Consider the following 18,511-nt stretch of genomic DNA (forward strand, 5'->3'; position numbering starts at 1 on the left):
TGAAGCATTTATCTGTTTGTTTGGATTTTATTTGAAGCATTCAGAAGTTTTTTTTTTCAAATCTTTAAAGGGGAAGTCAGGATTACACCCCTTTGTAATGACGGTTTAAAGAAAGTTTGATTATGAGGTTCTGTGAGATACTTACAGAAAAGGACAGGTTTCAGTTTTTTCCATCTATATGCAATTCACTCTTCTCATTTTCCCGATCAAACACCTTGAAAAATAAGCTGACTTTTAATAAATTGGGTACAAGGAAAGAGAGATAGAAGAGAAGAAAAAAATAAAAAAGTTGACAGAGAGGGGGGGGGGGGGGGGGACCAAGCTTGCGGCTTATTAGTTCCACCAGTTCATATCCTTCCTTTAATACCTGCACTGTTGTATCCTTTGCATCTTAAACAGGGCTGTTTGCTCGGAGCTAAAACGTGGGTATTGCTTGATCATGCAGAGAGGAAAGCTCTCTCCTATGCACTCAGTCAGTTTAATGTAATGTGTGAGGGTGTGTGAGTGTTTGTCTTGCAGCAGGTGGCCCAAGCGCCCACCTGGAAGGAGGAGTAAGAAAAGGCAGGGGAGGGAGTAAATTTAAAAGAAGTTCTGGGTGTGTGCATGCGTGTATGCAGAAGCCTTTTCGAGAAAAATAATAAAGATCGAGCAGCAAGGGATGGAAAGAGAGAGCAAATGCGACAGAGGGGAACTGAAAAAAAGACACAAAAAGGTAGAGTGGGGGAGAGGTTGGGGGGGGGACGCCATTTGATAAAGTTTGTACCTTGAGTGTGGATGGAATGACAATGACTCCATTACAGGAAGGGAGTTTGTCAAGGACATGGCTAACACACAAGGGAGCTGGTACCAAACGTACAGCAGGAATGGGTAAAAAAGAAGAGGAAAAAGACGGTGTTGCAATAATGACCGATTCCCGAGTAGCTTTCAATTTTTTAGCGCATTCATTTTCCATTTTATGCGAAATGCGATTGACATTTCCTCAATAAAACACTGATCACACAATAACAGCTCACATTTACTCCCCACGCGTGAAAATGGAGCAATACCAGAGGTATATGAATTAAATACAAGTTGACATAAGAGATGTGTGCGTGAAGGTGCAAGTGTGAAGAAAGAGTGGGAGAGAGAGGGATCTGAATGCATATGTCTTGGATGGCTAATTAGCTCAGCATGTAAGGTAAGGCCTGCCAAACTCCTCCAGAGATAACCTGACGACAGGAGGAGAGAGTCTGTGCAAGAAATTCAGCTGGCGTATGGTTTGTTTACGCGCGCACAAACATCGTCTGTATTAACAGTGTGCCCTTGGTGCTAAATGACCCAGCACATAATTACAAATCTGACATCCAGACGGCAAACAGAGGAAGCATTTCTGAATTCTCTTCTACAGACAAGTGGGATGCAAAGGTTGTACAATAGCACAGTTGATTTGAGAAAAGAAATTGAATGTTTTTAGCTTAACAGTGACGTAAGTTTAAACTAATGGATTCATAGTTGAAACGGGTCATTTATACACTAGATGAATAGTTAAACTCTTAGATGCAGGATCAATAGCAAAAGAGTTTTAAGTAATAGAAAAAAATAGTTTAAATCTGTTAGCTATGGGTATAAGCCAATGAATGCTGCCCACTGCTACTGTTAATGTAATCTTTTTAAAATTCAAATGTAATGTTGGTGGGGGGGACTTTACTGACTGCTCTGAGCATATTTGATTAAACCACTGCTCTAGGAAACAGAAAATGCTAACTTCAGCAGGGGAGAAGCATATATTCTTACCTTTTTCAGCAAAAACATACTTGATTGTCTAAGGCAGCGCTTTGCAACAGTAAGTCTACATCATTGAAATAAATCAGGCTTCTGAAGCGTTTACAGTCGCACGGCAAAATCGTGCATCTACTCTGAAAATGCACAGAAGGGGAAATCAGACCATCAATCCGTCACTGGTTAGTAATGAAATAGAAATGTGTGCATCTGAAGAAATAGGAGACGTGCATCGCTGACAGTGAAGCACTTGTGGAGGCCATAAAACACAGCTCCTGAGCTGCGGAGTCTGTGCACATCTGAAGTCGATCTAAAATAGAGAGTCAATAAAAGTGCATATGAAGGTCGTCTCTGAAGATGGCTTTGTATTTATGATGGGACAAGCGGCAAAGACGCCTGCAACAAGGAGGCAAAATGTGTGTTTTAGGAGAAGGATGAGAGGGCATGTAGCCGTTCATTTGGGACCTCTGCTTTTAGCATGACCTTATACCTGTCTGGGACCATCTCTTGCTTTCCCTCCATGTCTTGTGCATTTGTCTTGATGCTGTGCTTTCTTTGCTTTTCTTACCTTCAACCTTGGAAGTTTCTGTCTTCAGCTGTTGAATCACCTCCTCCACCTACAAGCAAAAGCACGATTTGTCTTTTTTTTTTCAAGTAACACCCATGACCTTCACAAAAACTTCCCACCTGAGGTTATTTTTTTTATCTGCCATCTCAGTTGTGAAAGTTAAGATATGGAGGCTGTATCAACCTGGTTAAGGCTAGTTTCCAACAAACACTGGCGATAGGAAAACATGCCTCCTATATACATGGAATATACTGGACACCGTTCAAAACGCCATCACTGAATGTAAGGAAATGTTATCATTTGTTTTTATTACAATGTAGGCCAGGCGCAACTAGAGCATGATTATACATCTCTGTTTATGGGCTCATTGCACATCATTTTATGTGAAAATCACTTCCTCCGTGGAGTTATAACTGTGAAAACAACGAAGGAGCAGAATTTCTAGAAGACAAGGTTTTGGTTTCTCGAGGTAGAAATTTTAACTACTACATCCTGAGAGATGAAGGAAAAAAAAGCAAAACGTAAACAAGGTTGTTTGCAGCTTTTAAAAAACCGAGGACAGCAGAATGCATCTACATTTATCCATCCTTTTTTTTTCCCATTTCCTATCATCTTCACTCCTTCCATTTCTTCTTACGAATAATAATCCCCATGTGCGTTCCATCTGTTGTTGGGCAAACATCAAATGAGTGTTATCGTCCAAATTCATTTGGCGAGACATCACCTTCAGCTGAGAGGGCGAGCTTGAAGCTGAGAGTGTGCCGAGGCTGTCGCAGCAGATGCTTTCAGGCAGCTCACTCACAGTCCTCCTCTCTCGGTTCTTACGTTCCCATTCCCGCACATCTGCTCTGTCTGGTCCACTTCCAGCCTCCTCCTGCTATCCTGCCCTTTACACCCATTACCCCCCACCCCCCATCCTCGCGCTCCCCTATGTCCCGCCCTCGCTAAACCCATTAGCTGTGGTACACGCGCGCACACACACACACACACAGATCTGTTATGTAAAAGCTGTGGTTTAAACACTGAGAGCGGGCTTTGGCAAGAATATGGTAGCCTCCCTCGAGCAACTACTGTGCGTGTCTAATAGAGTTATAAATACTCACGATACTACGTCTTGCTTACACAAAAGTTAGCTGAATAAGAAGACGAGTCAGGTGACAAATATCAGCAAGACCTATACACTCTCATAAGACGAAGACGGCAGTCATCCGAGACCTTTTGCAGGAGGCGGTTTGCCGTTTAACACATTTGAAGTTGATCTCCCCCACCAAAAAAAAGATAAATTGCCTCACTTGAAGTTGAAACCACCTACATTCCTGTTAACTTTCTTTTAAAGTAACCATTTTTTAGTTTGATGTACGATCTTCCAGGGGACCATTAAGTTCCATTAGTTTCAGAGCATGGTTTAAATGAACTTAGAGAGCCTTGGCTTCGTAAATCTACCAAATGAAGAATGAATCAGTTTAATAATGAAAAGATACAGTGACATCCTTCTGGACACAAGTGCAAAGTCTGGGCATCTTAGCCCAGATGGAAATCGTGCTCCTATCCATTATGATTCTGCCAGTGTCCTCTGAGTTGAGCAGTGTATCGAGGTGTTTCTAAGTCAGTAATGAATTTTGTAATTTAACACTGGGATGAATACAAATGAGATGATTGCCTGTGTGTTTTATTACTTGGTATGAGCCCAGCTTGCAGGTGTACACAGTGAACAGCCAACTCTCATTACGCCAATGCATCATTTCTTTAATTATTAGTTTCCTAACTTCTATATAAGCTTTAAACTGCCATGACAGGATGTACATGATGAATAAAATAAGTAGCCTAAAGCTCAACTTTGTGTTAATGTGGTTTGCATGTGTGCTGTTCCTTTGGAAATTAATCTGAACAAATGGACTAATTGCTCTCTAGTCATTTGACTCCAATGTGAAGGAGATTAAATTGTGTCCATAAACTGAAAATATTTCCCTTCCTTTGTTTTGTTACAGAAACCCCGACAAGGGCCTTCAGTTCCTGATCTCCCGAGGCTTCATCCCAGACACGCCCATTGGTGTCGCCCACTTCCTTCTCCAGAGGAAGGGCCTGAGCCGGCAAATGATCGGAGAGTTCCTCGGAAACAGCAAGAAGCCCTTCAACAGAGACGTCCTCGAGTGAGTGTAGCAAATATCATTTCCTCGAACCATTTCAGGATCATCTAACGGTCATCATAAAAGGTGATTCTCTTCAGTAATCCCTCCATTTTCTGGGATATCAGGGGTCAACTACAGGGCTGGATTCGATATGGGACTTAGCAGGAAGGAAAATCCTCAGCTTTACTGGTCTCTGTTGCAAGTGGTTCTGATACATTGCTCGAGGTCTATTATGGAGTCTTTAACTTAGAAGATTCTCTAAATTCAACCTTTCAACCCCAAGTTGTAACTTTGTATCCACTTATATACTATTTCAGAAGAACAAATGTTGCTTCTGCTGTTGTTATTTTGGCCATGACCATCTCCACATTAGCTCTGAGCCACCACAAGTTTAGTGTATGTGAATATGTTCCATGCTTGTGGAAGATGGTGACAATCAACTCCTGCACAAGTTATGAATGAATGGAGAGGCTGATGTATGAACATGAATGGGGGGTGCACTAACATGTTTGTGGGGCCGAAAATTGGTAAGGACGACACAATACAATGTGTATAATACTTAGCAATACTCCAATACTAGAGCTGTCTCCCTTCACCCCTTCGACCCATAGAATCATTGCGCACGGGATTGCCATTTGACGGACACGAAAGCTTCAATGTTTAGCTAGCTCTGCATCGGTCTTGAAACCATTCTGTGTTCTAACCTCTCTCCTTTCCCCCCCCCCCCCCCTTCTCCAATATTTATCATTTCACCATGTTTCTGCATATTAGAATAACGTTAAGCCTTTTTAGGTCGGGTAGAATCAGTTCAATCTGGACCAGTGCAGCTTTCATCGCTGTAACACTTGTTGGTTAGCCGTGATAACTGCTTGAATATCAGGCAAACAGACGGGTGTCCAAAATGGTTGTGTGGGGGTGCCTTAAGGCTGCCTACCCTCTCTTTTCAAGACAAATACAGACCCCTCTTGACCAGAGTCAAGACTCCCCTCCAGCCTCGACATTGTTTTGTTCTTGTTTTGATCGAGAGCCCCCTGGTGGGGGACTTTACATACTGCGTCTATTAGCGTGAGTCTCCATTTAAATCTAAAAGCAATTTAAAGTTGTCTTTTTTCCCCCCCTCTTCTCTTTATCAAACACCTTCCTCACCGTATCTCAGTAATTGTCTTTTTTTTTTTTTTATTCTATTACATTCTCCCATTCACCCATTATTTCTCAATTTGCATATCAACCTGGAGGAGCTATGGCTGATCTTTCTTTTATCCGTCATTTTGTCGCAGTTATCAAACTGAGAACACACTGGAAGTCTTTGCAAGGTCAGACACAGGCACTCTTCAAAGTTGTACACCTGAGGTCGCTCTTATCAAATATTCGTTGTTTTCTTAAATGGACGCTATCTTAGTTCCAAATACATTGTATGAACAGGATAACGCTTTTAAGGCAGAAATGGAGGATTCATAGACTGGGCAAAGGTCGACTTATAGAGGTATTTTTTCTCGTCTTTCCGACAGCGCAGTCATACCGCTGCACTCTGAGTGATAGTGATGTTGAAGAGGAACACGATAGGCGAGTGCAAAGTGTGTGTGAGAGCACTTTCAATAAAGTGTAGTCACAGGAGAGCGGGTGAGGGATTGCAGCCTAATGTGAAAATCACTCATGTTGATTCACTAAGCCTGAATTTGTTTGTGTGTAAAAAAACATGTGGCGTGTGTTTGTGTGGAAAGGTACGAGTGCCCGTAGATATATATTTGCATTTCCTTTGCATCATCTCATACATTGCTAAGCAAATCCTACCTTTAGAAAGCTAATTGTGCCTTCTTCTCCTCCCATTTCTTCAAACATAAACAACAGTTAAAATGCGTTGGAGTCAATTAAGCAAAATTGTATTAATACATTTAGTCTCCAAGAAATGTGGCACCCTGAGGACTCATTTACTGATAATGTAGTGCACTTGTTTAGTGGGAAAAATGAGTTTGCAATGTCATGTAGTCATTGGCTGCAAAGAAATATGGCCCCATCTGTCCTGCTGTTTCCTTTTATTTGCATATGTGTGTGTGTGTGTGTGTGTGTGTGTGTGTGTGTGTGTGTGTGTGTGTGTGTGTGTGTGTGTGTGTGTGTGTGTGTGTGTGTGTGTGTGTGTGTGTGTGTGTGATCCTGCCACCGTAGCTTTGTTTACATACGATTTAAGCCGTGCTATGCAGGGAGATGCGTCTCTTTCTCTGCTCGGTATAGCATGCTGATCAAAACATGGTATGCATGAGAACAGCATGGATATACGAGTCTGTATGGGAAAAGGAGAAGGAAGGAGAGGACTGATGTACTCTGGCTAGAGAGCATCACGAGCGACGTTACATAAACAAGGAGTGACAGCTAGGAAAGAAGAGAGAGAGAGAGAGAGAGAGGTGGTGGAGCGAGGAAGTGAGTCATGAGGAGGTTGATCAGAGAAGCTCGACAGTCGGGAGACGTGATGGAGAGGAGGATAGAGTCAGAGCCGCTGTGTAGTGAAATCTTTACGGTCATAGGATGAGTGCGTAAAGATACTTGACATAAAGATGAATCAGTAGTTGTGATCAAAGTGTACTAAGGGCTGTTGTACTGATTGTGGAGCATTTATCACTAAAAGATAAAGAGATAGCAGTAACCAATAACAACAGACATAGTTAATGAAGTCATGGAAATGCTTTCTTGTAATTAATTTTATTCATTCATGATAATTTCATTTTCATCTGTAGTGGATTGAAACGGGATGAAAAGTAGAATAGTACTCATTGGAAGCCGATTGATTTATCAGCAAGCCGATCATTTTGGACAATATTAGCGGCATCACGTGGCTATCGTATCGGCTAATTTTATCGCAGAAATGTGCCTATATTGCTAGGATTTACCCGTCAAATAGCATTTCATTTGAGCGCCATTGTATTTCAACAGCAGTTCTTTCACCAGCAGAGGGCGCTATATGGATTACAGCAAGAATTATCGCTCTCCTGAGCGTCAAGCGTTGATGCACGTACATGCACAATCACTTTCAAGTTAAGTGACCCATCCAGTGTTCGTTATGCATCTTTTTTTTCCACAAATGAATAACTGACAGATAAATGCAATCATTGTGTATAGATATCTTTCTCTAAAGATCAAATATAGATCAAAGAAAGATATTGGTAGATTTATTGGTATTAGATTTTTTCCTCTTACTAATATCAGTATCGGTATCAAACACAAAACTCCCATATTGGTCGGGAGCTAGTATTTGTATTTGTATTAGTTACTTGAATAACAATGACATTATGATAGTAATCAGCAACAAGTATGACAGTTGTAGTCACTTGTCTAGCTATACTTAGTATAGGCCTAGTGGTGGCAGAAGCAGCGATGGTGGTAGAATTAAAAGTAGACAAAGTCAATAGTATTTTCTGGCAGAGTACATTAGCAGCAGCAGTGCCCGTTAAGGAAGTTGAAAAAAAAAATAAAAAAAATCACAGTTTTTGGTATTTTTTACCATAAGCAAGTTCTGCTGTGATCTACTGCTACACGCTGTGTTTCTGCAGGCTCAGCTATTTGCCTGTTTTTTCTGCTCGAGCAGCATGTGCCACAAACAAGTACTCACCTCATTAACTCTCTTTGTTCACAGTAATCAATCTTCATGTGGTGTCTGTGTGCGCTCACGCTCCCCTGACGTTTTCCTACAGCACAACAAACAGAAAAGATCACAGGGTGAAGACGATACCTTGACACATCTGCATACTGTACATTTTGAGGATATACACATCAACTGCGTCACCGTTCTTTTGAGCGTGTATATCCTTAAAGACTAACAGAGCGAAGATGATCTCAAACTAGTTTGGTTAGGTTTGCCTCGGACCACATGAAAGAAAATCTGGCTGTAAAAAAAAATTAAAAAAAATCATACTTTAATTTCATAGTTCGATTATCGTGCCACTTTGCACATCCACAGAATATCTCACATCAAAGCGAGAAAGAACTTTTGAACCTCCCAAAAAGTTGTTTTCAAAGTCACCTTTTGCTTCACATTCCTTGCTTCACCTCTAGATCCCCCATGTTGTATTTATCCCCCACTGAACCCATTGGACGGGATATTTTGCGATTTTTAATTAAAGTCATTAAGCTGAGGTTGTCAGGTAGGAGGATTTTCTGCTCTGAGGGATTGTATGGGAGTGTGTGTGTGTGTGTGTGTGTGTGTGTGTGTGTGTGTTTGTAGGTGTGTGCGTGTGTGTGAGGCAAAGAGAAGATAGCCGGGCACAGCTTTATCTCTGGTGTCTGGGCATGGCTAATACCTGGAGTTGGCAGGGTGCTGCTGTGGCCAGGTATAACAGAGAACTTCTTTATCTTTGATCTCAGCTTCACATCCACACTTCTACCCACTCCATCAGTGAAGAGACTCTACCTTATTGCTCATATAATGCTAAGAAAAGATCCCTAAATATAAATATATTTCCTTTTTCCTGTGTTTTTACTTTCCACCCGCCTCTCTTCCTCATTCTATATCTCATCCCTTCCTTTCCCGCTATGCTCAACAGTTGTGTCGTGGATGAAATGGACTTCTCAGGTATGGAGCTGGATGAAGCATTGAGGAAGTTTCAGGCTCACATCCGTGTCCAGGGAGAAGCCCAGAAGGTGGAACGTCTTATCGAGGCCTTCAGGTAATTACTCAAGTATAAGCAGCTGTGGGACTTTGAGTTTATCTTGAAGTTTTATTACTGGTACGTTTCAGGAGAGAGTATTCTGCCATTTCTAAAGAATTTAAAACACTGGATTTGGTTACCATTCACCAAATCATTTCCATGATAGTGAATTAGCTTGTGTTTAGCAGTGTTTAGCTTGCATTTCCAATGTGGTATGCATGAGGGTGCTTAAACACAAGATATATTCATTTAAGGCATAGAGATGGTGTTTCCTACTTTTTTACTTTCCCCAAATACAAAAACTGCAAGAGCTGTAGATGTAGGTTTACACACACAGTTAGCATGTCCAGAAAAAAACGCTAACGAGCTAGCGGTAGCCTGCAGACATGATTTCCAGACATCATCAAGAAAGATTTTGGGGTTTATTTTTAGTTACATTTTAAAGGCAAAGTAGGTAATTTTAGAAAATAGAATGATTTTGAAAGTAGCGTTCTCTCCTTGCTCCTTCTTCCCCTCCCCTCTGTGCTCCCTTAAAAGCCACGCCCCCTCACTTACATGCACTAGCGCCATTGTTCCTGAAGCGGATATCAGCTCATGCTTTGAATGTGGGCTCGTTTATGCATGGAGTAGAGAAGAACGACAAAGGCGCATGATTGGTTCATAAAACGCATTCTGAGTGCAGACACTGGTCAACGTTTTTACGTGTTTCTAACTGTTCAAAATCCTTCAAAGCAATGGTTATTTTTCTGAACCATATCTAAAGGTTATGTAAAATAACTCTTGTTTTTCTTGCCGGTGTTATTTATTCTCTTCTCTTCTGTAACTCTGTGCATGTTGAGTGTGTGGGTGTAAAAAACTTGTCACTCAAAAATTACCTCTGGGCTAAAAACCTGTCTGCATTAAAATGCGAGTCACAGGTCTTTGGATCCTGAAATAAGCTCACATAGAGTCTGGTTGAGTTGTTGAGAGGTACAAATGGAAAACGTAAATCTTGTTTTACGTTTTGTTTTTTTGGCGTGACCACCAACGTCTGTTGTTTTTTTTTCATATCAAGATATCTGTCCAGATGTGCTGGACAAAAAAAGGGAACATGAAAAAAAAATCCAGTTTAACTAAATGTAATCAGTTACAAACGATTTAGTCTGACACAAATAAGAGCCATGTACACAAACATACATAAAGTTCTCTCTAACTTGTATGTAAGGTAAAAATAATGGATCAACTATAAGAACCTACCTTCTCAGTAATATTGAAAACACAAACGCTGTCATCGCCTTTGCTAAAGACAAACACATACTATCTTCGATCCTTTCTGTTTGACTACAATAAAAATGTTGACAATTCAGCCCCCATCTGAATAGCCAAGCATGTAATTTCCAGCCACAATTTGGGATCCAGAGGCAATTTGCAGTGCAGCTGCGGCACTGCTTGTTAATGCTAACTGTTTGGCGTAGCCCCTCTGGAGTAACAACCACCTGTCACAGTTGCTGAGGTGCCCAATGAGGAGAAAAACGACGGAGCGAGCAGAGAGGTTGGCACAACTGTTTGGACATCAGGATGGCTCCGAGTGTTAGCAATAGGAAAGGAGACAACAGGGGGAGGGGGAGAGGAAGGAGACACCAAGTGGGGAAAGGAATGAACCAAGGGGAGAAAAGGAGCGAGAGTGGGAAGGTTTATAAATAACCAGCGTTGCGTAACCGTCAGTGCCTCTATGTGCCTGCCTCCCCCCTGCTCCTGGGCTTTGATATGGCTCCAAACACACACACACACACACACACACACACACACACACACACACACACACACACACACACACACACACACACACACACACACACACACACACACACACACACACACACACACACACACACACACACACACACACACACACACACACACACACACACACACACACACACACACACACACACACACACACACACACACACACACACACACACACACACACACACACACGAGCAAAAAGAGAGAAATCTCCAAAGTAAGTGAAGGGGATTTGAAGCAGCTATGAATAAAAGTAGAGGCAGAAATGAAAAGCAGCCAGCAGCCACGGTATCTGCTGCGTCAGTGTGCTAATGAATGAGCAAATATGAGCCAGCTCCCAATACAGCAGATTTATATTTTCAGCGGAATATCCAGACGTCCATATTGACAGACAGCCTGCAGTCACAAACGATCACTGCGTTTCTTCTATTATGGTTATTAGAGAAAGTGACCATGCAACTTGTTTTTATCTTGCAACAAAAGAAAAACAAACAACAAAAAAACCCTTCACAACAGCGTGATAACACCATCTTTAAGGACCGCTAACAAAAGCGAAATTGCTTTGGGAGACAAATACCACATTTCAAAAAATCTTTCCAAATGTTTTCTGTGAGAGGCACCACATGCTCTTTCACCCTCCTGTTTTCATTTCTTGTCAGTCATTTCTCCATGTTTTTCAGTGGAGAATAAGAGCACACTTAGAGAGCTGTGTAAATTGATGGGGTTTTTTATTTTTCCCCTCACTGCATGGTGTGAGGATTTACAGACAAGGACATAATCACTGGTTGCTGTTGAGTCAACGTTTTCAGACACTGCCGTGTGAAGGAGCGTCTGATTGCAGCCCCGTGATTAACAGGCTAAAATAAGTACAACAACTAACACACACTGAAGTAGGAGTGCACAGTCACACAGTAATAATCATGTAATTTTCTACACTTAGAATAATCTATGTAATCTAGCAATTAATAAGCTCTTATTAAAATGTTTTTTTTTAATTCTTTATGTAATGTTAGAAACTCCCTAAAATAAGCCTGACATGGATCCTGAACATCGTTCTTTTGTTCAGCGAATTGTGTCAAGAACATTGGACAGTATAGAACTGTTTGGTACTTGAATGACGGCTATTTAGTCCACTAGATGGAGCTATCTTTTTATGGGGGTCACCAAAGGTCATTGTCTGGTCAAAAAAACCCAAAAAAACACAGTAAATGTGACAGGGACAGCCGAGACATTTCTTAAAACCGTCAAATGTGCACAAGCACAAACATTCTTTTCGTCTTTACAATCTGGCGAGGTTTACGCAGTGCTGGCAGCACATAAAAAAAAAAAAGTGTGCGTGGTGGCGTATGAGTTCACGTCTTGCATATCAATGTGTGCATCTTTATCCCACAGACACATTAGACTCCAATCATGCAGCTCAGCAGGCGTGCGCAACGCTGCCACAGCCCCAACGTGGAAATGATGACTGATTAAAGTAACGATTACAGTATACACTGTAAGCTCATGGGGGCTCCACGCACAAACAAACACCTTGTCATGCTTTGAAATCTCTGACTACTCCTACGCAGGAGAGGTTATACTATTGTATTATTCATTGCCTAAACAGGAAGTATCCATGCACCACACAGAGAGAGATAAACATTTCTCTACCCCCCCCCCCCTTTTTTTTTTTCAACCGGACTTACAAATGCACGCAGAGAACAAATCTGCGACATTTATGATGCATTCTGATTCTCCACCTTTTACATTGAGTAGATTTTGCAGGGAACTACACCACAACTGAGACTAGCTTCTCTGATTTTTTGGGGGGGATTTTTTATTACAGAATAGTGCTAAAGTTAGGGATTATATACTACAGACTTTGTATTTCATCTCTTCAGCACAAAAACAGCACAAACAAATCCAATAAAAAAAGGTTCTTACATGTTAAAGAAATGTTTGAACACCCTTTGTCTGCATTATTTTCCCCTCATGTGGCCTTCCAATCGGACAAAAACTATTTCATACAGAGAGACAAAGTTTCAGCAGAGCACCTGCTGCGAGGTTTATGGTTGTTAAGAGGCGGTGGAAAGCTTCACATGGAGCTACAAGAAGAATTAAAGCCGTAATTCTTGTTTTGAAGGGACACTCATGCTTAGCTTGTGTCAGGGTATTTATGAGCAGATCACGTTAAAGGATAATGTATTGTCTGTCTTTTATCTGTCCTATAACTGTCTCTTGTAATTTCCTACTTCATCCTTCTTCATGTACTTATTATCCTCTCTAAATGGCCTGAATTATTCTGGTTAACATCCTCCCCCTCTTTGTCGGTCCTCCATGTTTGTGTCCTCTGTCACAACCCACGTCTGTCATCCCCCTGCTTTATTCTTCATACACTAAATGTCTGGTTCTTCTGTCCCATTTCAACCTTCCTCTTTGTCTCCTTTACAGTCAGCGCTACTGCATGTGTAACCCGGACATCGTGCAGCAGTTCCACAACCCCGACACCATCTTCATCCTGGCCTTCGCCATCATTCTTCTCAACACCGACATGTACAGTCCCAACATCAAGCCTGACCGCAAGATGATGTTGGAGGACTTTATACGCAATCTGAGAGGTAAGTGATTCGGTGACATGCTTTCTTCTAGAGTTACAGGCACATTAAGGGACTTAACGTGGCACTAATTAGTTGACATAATCCACAACATTAGTGTAGGATCTTTTTTTTTTTGTCTGTATATGTGTCACCTGAGACAGTTTTCTAAAAAGGAGTTTTTCTGGATGGTTTTCCAATGCTTATAATGCCAACATTTTGCACATAGTTTAGACTTAAGTAGCGTCTGTCTCAGGTGTGTTTGAAGCTAAATCCTCACAAACACTGACGCCCACACTCCTGAAGGACAAGTAAACAGGATCTCATGTTCCTGTTCTGAGTATTACTGGTAAACGCTAGGGTGCGAATCATTCTATTTTTTTTACAATAGAAATAGTTGGACGTCTCTCAAAGAACGATGTGATACTCCAATTAGTGCTGTAGTACTTGAAATCACTCTTGGTCTAAAGACCAATCTCAGGACTACTTTTTGATGGTGTCTTCTCGGAATCGAAAAGATGTTTACTTGGTGTCGGACTGGGCGGACTGGCCACGACACTCACTGAATAGATTCAAAGGGAAATGCCCCTTTCTAAAATAACAGTTCATTGGTGAGAACTTGACTCCATAATAGGAAAAAAAATGTAAGATGAAATTCATCTGCGATCCTGAATATTGCTCCAATCATTCTCTGTTGTATCTCGTGTTGAAGGCATCCACTACAGCAGTGTTTCCAAGAAATGAATCAGAGAAAGTGAGTCAGTATCCAGCAGTCTTTGTATTCAATCAAACACCCAGCATTTAATTTCGGTGATAAAAAAAAAAAAAAGGTCACATTTCCAACCTTGCCTGCCGTGCTTCACATATTCACAACTCGAAGCGACACTGGCAGAGAGCACCTGGAAGTCTCGTCTCCCATATGCAGACAGATGCTCATTTGGCGAGTGTTGAGGAAGAGACAGGAGCGTTGTAGTTTTTGCTCTCCCTCTGCACAATCAATCAGGGAATGCTGAGGTCGATGCAGAACAACGTTAATAGATTCATCCAGACTGTTCCCCACAATTAAATTACGTTGGAAAATCAATTTCGGCATCTTATGCAAATTAAAGTGTGCCGCTCTGTGTCTTGGCCTCTCTATTTGTCTTCTACTCGGTTTACTTTATTTATCTCTTTTTCTTATCGTGTTTGGAGTCTGTCAGAATTTTCTGTTTATTTATCTGTCTCACCCGCTTAATATTCTCTTCGTTTCTCTCATTTCTTTTCTCCTCACTTATGTCTCCCAAAGACACTGACGGAAGAATAGCTCACTCAACTAATTGGCTGAGGTGAAATGCAATTACGTACCAGAAACCAATAGTAATGAAGAGCCATGGAACATTAATTATCTCAATTAGAACAGACTGTCAGTGTTAAAGCGGTGCAACAATGGACCATCTTAATATACAGCAGCTTTAACTATTAATTAATCCATTATGTCAGCTCATTAAAAGTTTAAAATCATTTAGTCTCTCTGTCACAGGATGCTTTGTTTTTCCTGTTTCCCCTGTTGGTTGACCCAGTCGGCTGGTCTTTTCCATCATCTTCAGAGTAAAGTCATGTTCTCTTCAGGCCCATTGATGAAAAGAAGCCTCAACTAAGGCCTTGAGAAGTCTGCAAATCAGGGGACCACACTACCATAATGCTAGCAGCTCTGTTGGCTAGCATGCTAATATCCTAAAAATATCTTATAAGGGTTCATTTAGTTCAAGCTGGAGATTCCTTTCAGACAAAGGGCAAGAACAACATTTATTTTTATTAATGGACTTATTAGTGGCCCTAGGAAAGCTTGGTTATTACCAAAATCTTTGCAGAAAATTAAAAAATCTCGGGACTTCAAAATGTCTGACCATTCGATGCTGATTCATGTTCTAGGTCAAGTTGAGATAGTTCCCAGGGTGAGGAAAGTTGTATTTGCAGATAAGGAATATTTTTCAGGTCAAAAATCTATTAGGGTTTATCCTCATAAAATCATGACTATATGGTCCATACTGAAATATCCCCAAAACTAATTGATTGATTGACAGATAATTTCCAATCAAAGAACCATTTTGCTAACATGGCCAAAAAAAAACCCAGTCATGACACATGCAAAAAAAAAAAAAATGACATAAAGGGTGACACTTAGCAAAACCATGGAGCTTATTAATCTGACGCTTTGCACACATTTCCGCTGGACATCTCCTCCTCTGCCTCTATAATGTGCAGCGATGTATCAGCGGTGTCCCAGTGCGCCTCACTGTCAACCCCATCTCCTGTGGCGGCTTCATTTTCTGCAAACACATCCTGCCCCATTGAAAACTCAATGTACCACACAGCGCGGCGCAGCTGTTTGCATAGAATGGGGAGCATTTCGAGGGCAACCTTTCCACATAATGACATGCAGCTGAACCGACGTCAAAATGCCACAGCCTTGAACTGCACCGTGTTCCAGACAGAAAATCGTCTCAGACTGTTAACCTTTCACTTGCCAATTAACCTCGCTTTTACATCGCCTTTTGTCATTGCTTAATGGAGACAATGTATTGTAAGACAGAGACAAAGTCAAACACAGGAGGAGGCTGAAAGAACTTTTTTTGTGCTGAACATGGAATTTCTCTCTATTCTTTCAACATTAAATGACGTGGTTAATGTGTGTCAGGTCAACCAAGTGTAAGATATTTGACGTGTCACTGTCACGTATTCTGCTGTATTAAAGCCGAAGGTCTACCACTGTACTCCTACTTTGTTACTTGTTGGAGACGAGGATGAGTTGTAACACAGATACCACCTGCTAAAACGTGCGTTTGTGTGAGTAATAAGTGTTTTTCCCCATTAAAGGTGTGGATGACGGAGCAGATATCCCAAGAGACATGGTGGTGGGAATTTATGAGCGAATACAACAGAGGGAGTTGCGCTCCAACGAAGACCACGTTACCTACGTCTCAAAGGTTGAGCAATCCATCGTAGGCATGAAAACGGTGAGAGCACATTTTTTCTTCTGTACATGTGAAGACTTTATCCAGCCCCTCCTAACTTTTCTGTTGTTTTAGTCTAAAACACCTGATTTCCCAGAAGTTTGTGTATGAAATTACACATGGTCCAATCCAAATAAATAGCTTAAGAATACTTAACTGCTCCATATGACACTGCCAAACTTGGATTTGGTACCCTCTATAGGCAACTACTTTTAAATGTACCAATACATTTTTTGGGGGAAGAGACAGCTCTCTTCAATGTTTTGAATGTGTATTGTTGTACTCATTTAGCATTACGTTGTGCTCCTATAAAAAAAAAAAAAAAAAACTACTTCCACAAGTACAGAAAAACAAATACCGTTTTTTTCTTTCAAATCGAGTCAAACGGAAAGGTCCTCACTGTGTGTACTTTTTGAACAGGCAAGATTTACTTATTGTAAAAAATATACATGTAGAATTCTTGCCAAAATCTTCTCTTGGTCACTCATTCTTCAAGGCCTTATTACCTTGCTTTAGTAGCATTAGTAGAGCTAATGTATAACCCATTAAATGTCTCATCAGCATCATTACCTCTGGTCATTGCTCAGTAAGATAGTAAAGATACATCATTAACAACTGCAATTGTAAGTCAACTTAATAGATGCTTATACATTCACGTATTGTTTATGATCCACTGAGTATTTCTGTATATCCTTCTTTATCCTTTATCCTTACTTAGTCTTCAGCGTTATGACAGACTGATGTTGCTGATTCATTTGTTTGCCCACAGATAATACTCAAAGGCTTTTTTGAATGGTTTTAACACTTCAGGGGATTCTGCTTGGTTGATGTCAGTTTTACAAGTCTTTTCTATGATTTTTCATGAAATAAAGATTCAGATTTTTATTTTTTTCCAATAATAAATTCTAAAACAATAGAGGATTCCAAAACAAGTATACAAATTTTAATTTAAAAAAAAATGCATTCCCAAATGACAGCAGCTTGAAAATAATAACCAATGAGAACCTATACCATTTCAATTATTGTATAGTGAGTCATGTCAACAATATTTAATTTATCTTTAGGTTTCTTTGACTTATTATGGTAACTTTAAACATTTACTTTAAAGCTTTGCTTGTTACACCAGGAAACGTTAGGACACATTAACATCAAAAATGAATTAACTTTTATTTGATTTCAGAGTGACATTGACTCTCTGACATTGGCCTGTTTTTTTTTTTTCTTCTTTTCTTTTTTATTGGGCCTGTGCCTTTAATTGTCTCTCAGTGATGGATGAGTCGCCACAGGATGACAGAGGGAGAGTTGTCATAGTCAAAACAATGATGGATTGTTGTGACACAAAGTGACTATTCCTGTCCCATAGGCGCCCTGTACTACAAAAGGAAGACTCAAATAACTTTTTTTCTCCCTTCGAAATATTAAAATACAATCTTAGGTGGTAAGGAAGAGTGAGCATCACTGTATTGTGGCTTTTAGACATTTTAGTTAAGGTGGAGTACACATCATTTAATGGTTACTTACTAAAAGACCCGATGGCAGTCATATAGAACTGTAAATATATTCATTCTCAACTGCGGTTTGAATTGCCCTAAATATGCAATACGGGCCATATTTTATATAATCAGTTTTTTTCCTGTCATGTGGCTTCTTAATAATCCTGTCAGCAAAGTGCTTCTTTTTTATAGCAACAGGCATTTCAAGCTAATGATGTCTTTACATGTTTCTGACATTAGTGTAATGAGAAAACAGGCCGTCTGTGGCAGCTGGGTGGGAGTCTGCATGCCCTGCAGTGATATGAGAGAGAGAGAGAGAGAGAGAGAGAGAGAGACTGTGCGAGTGTGTATTGTAAACAGTCCACATGGTGCAGAGAGGTTAAAAAATGGAATGACCACAAGAAAGAAAACTGGAACCATGCCAGAGAATATTTGCGTTTTATCATGAAGAAAGGATTAATCCATACGGAGTGACAGTCACTCAACTGCCGTTCAGTTCGAAGCAGAATCTGGAAGGGAAAGTGAGTGAGACAAGTGTGAAGGGGGCGAGAACATGATTAGATCAGCCACCG

General features: G+C 40.7%; 2 protein-coding genes across 3 annotated transcripts in view; one reads left to right on the forward strand and one right to left on the reverse strand.

The window, feature by feature from the left end:
* The window catches only part of st8sia1 (ST8 alpha-N-acetyl-neuraminide alpha-2,8-sialyltransferase 1), a 123,208-nt gene that overhangs the window by 91,781 nt on the left and 12,916 nt on the right, over positions 1 to 18,511 (reverse strand). Inside the window, exons 2-3 of the mRNA XM_079334888.1 lie at positions 8,057 to 8,132; positions 2,327 to 2,375 (exon numbers count right to left, since the gene is read on the reverse strand). The gene's annotated coding sequence lies outside the window, so the exon portion shown is untranslated. The remainder of the gene's footprint in view (positions 1 to 2,326; positions 2,376 to 8,056; positions 8,133 to 18,511) is intronic.
* iqsec3a (IQ motif and Sec7 domain ArfGEF 3a) overlaps positions 1 to 18,511 on the forward strand; it is an 88,009-nt gene that overhangs the window by 57,948 nt on the left and 11,550 nt on the right. For both annotated transcript variants that reach the window (XM_079334879.1, XM_079334878.1), the window contains exons 5-8: positions 4,315 to 4,476; positions 8,988 to 9,110; positions 13,311 to 13,477; positions 16,310 to 16,449. In XM_079334879.1, the coding sequence (XP_079191005.1) occupies positions 4,315 to 4,476; positions 8,988 to 9,110; positions 13,311 to 13,477; positions 16,310 to 16,449 (592 nt within the window). The remainder of the gene's footprint in view (positions 1 to 4,314; positions 4,477 to 8,987; positions 9,111 to 13,310; positions 13,478 to 16,309; positions 16,450 to 18,511) is intronic.

The sequence above is a fragment of the Symphodus melops genome, assembly GCF_947650265.1.
Source record: "Symphodus melops genome assembly, chromosome: 22".
Classification (NCBI taxonomy): domain Eukaryota; kingdom Metazoa; phylum Chordata; class Actinopteri; order Labriformes; family Labridae; genus Symphodus; species Symphodus melops.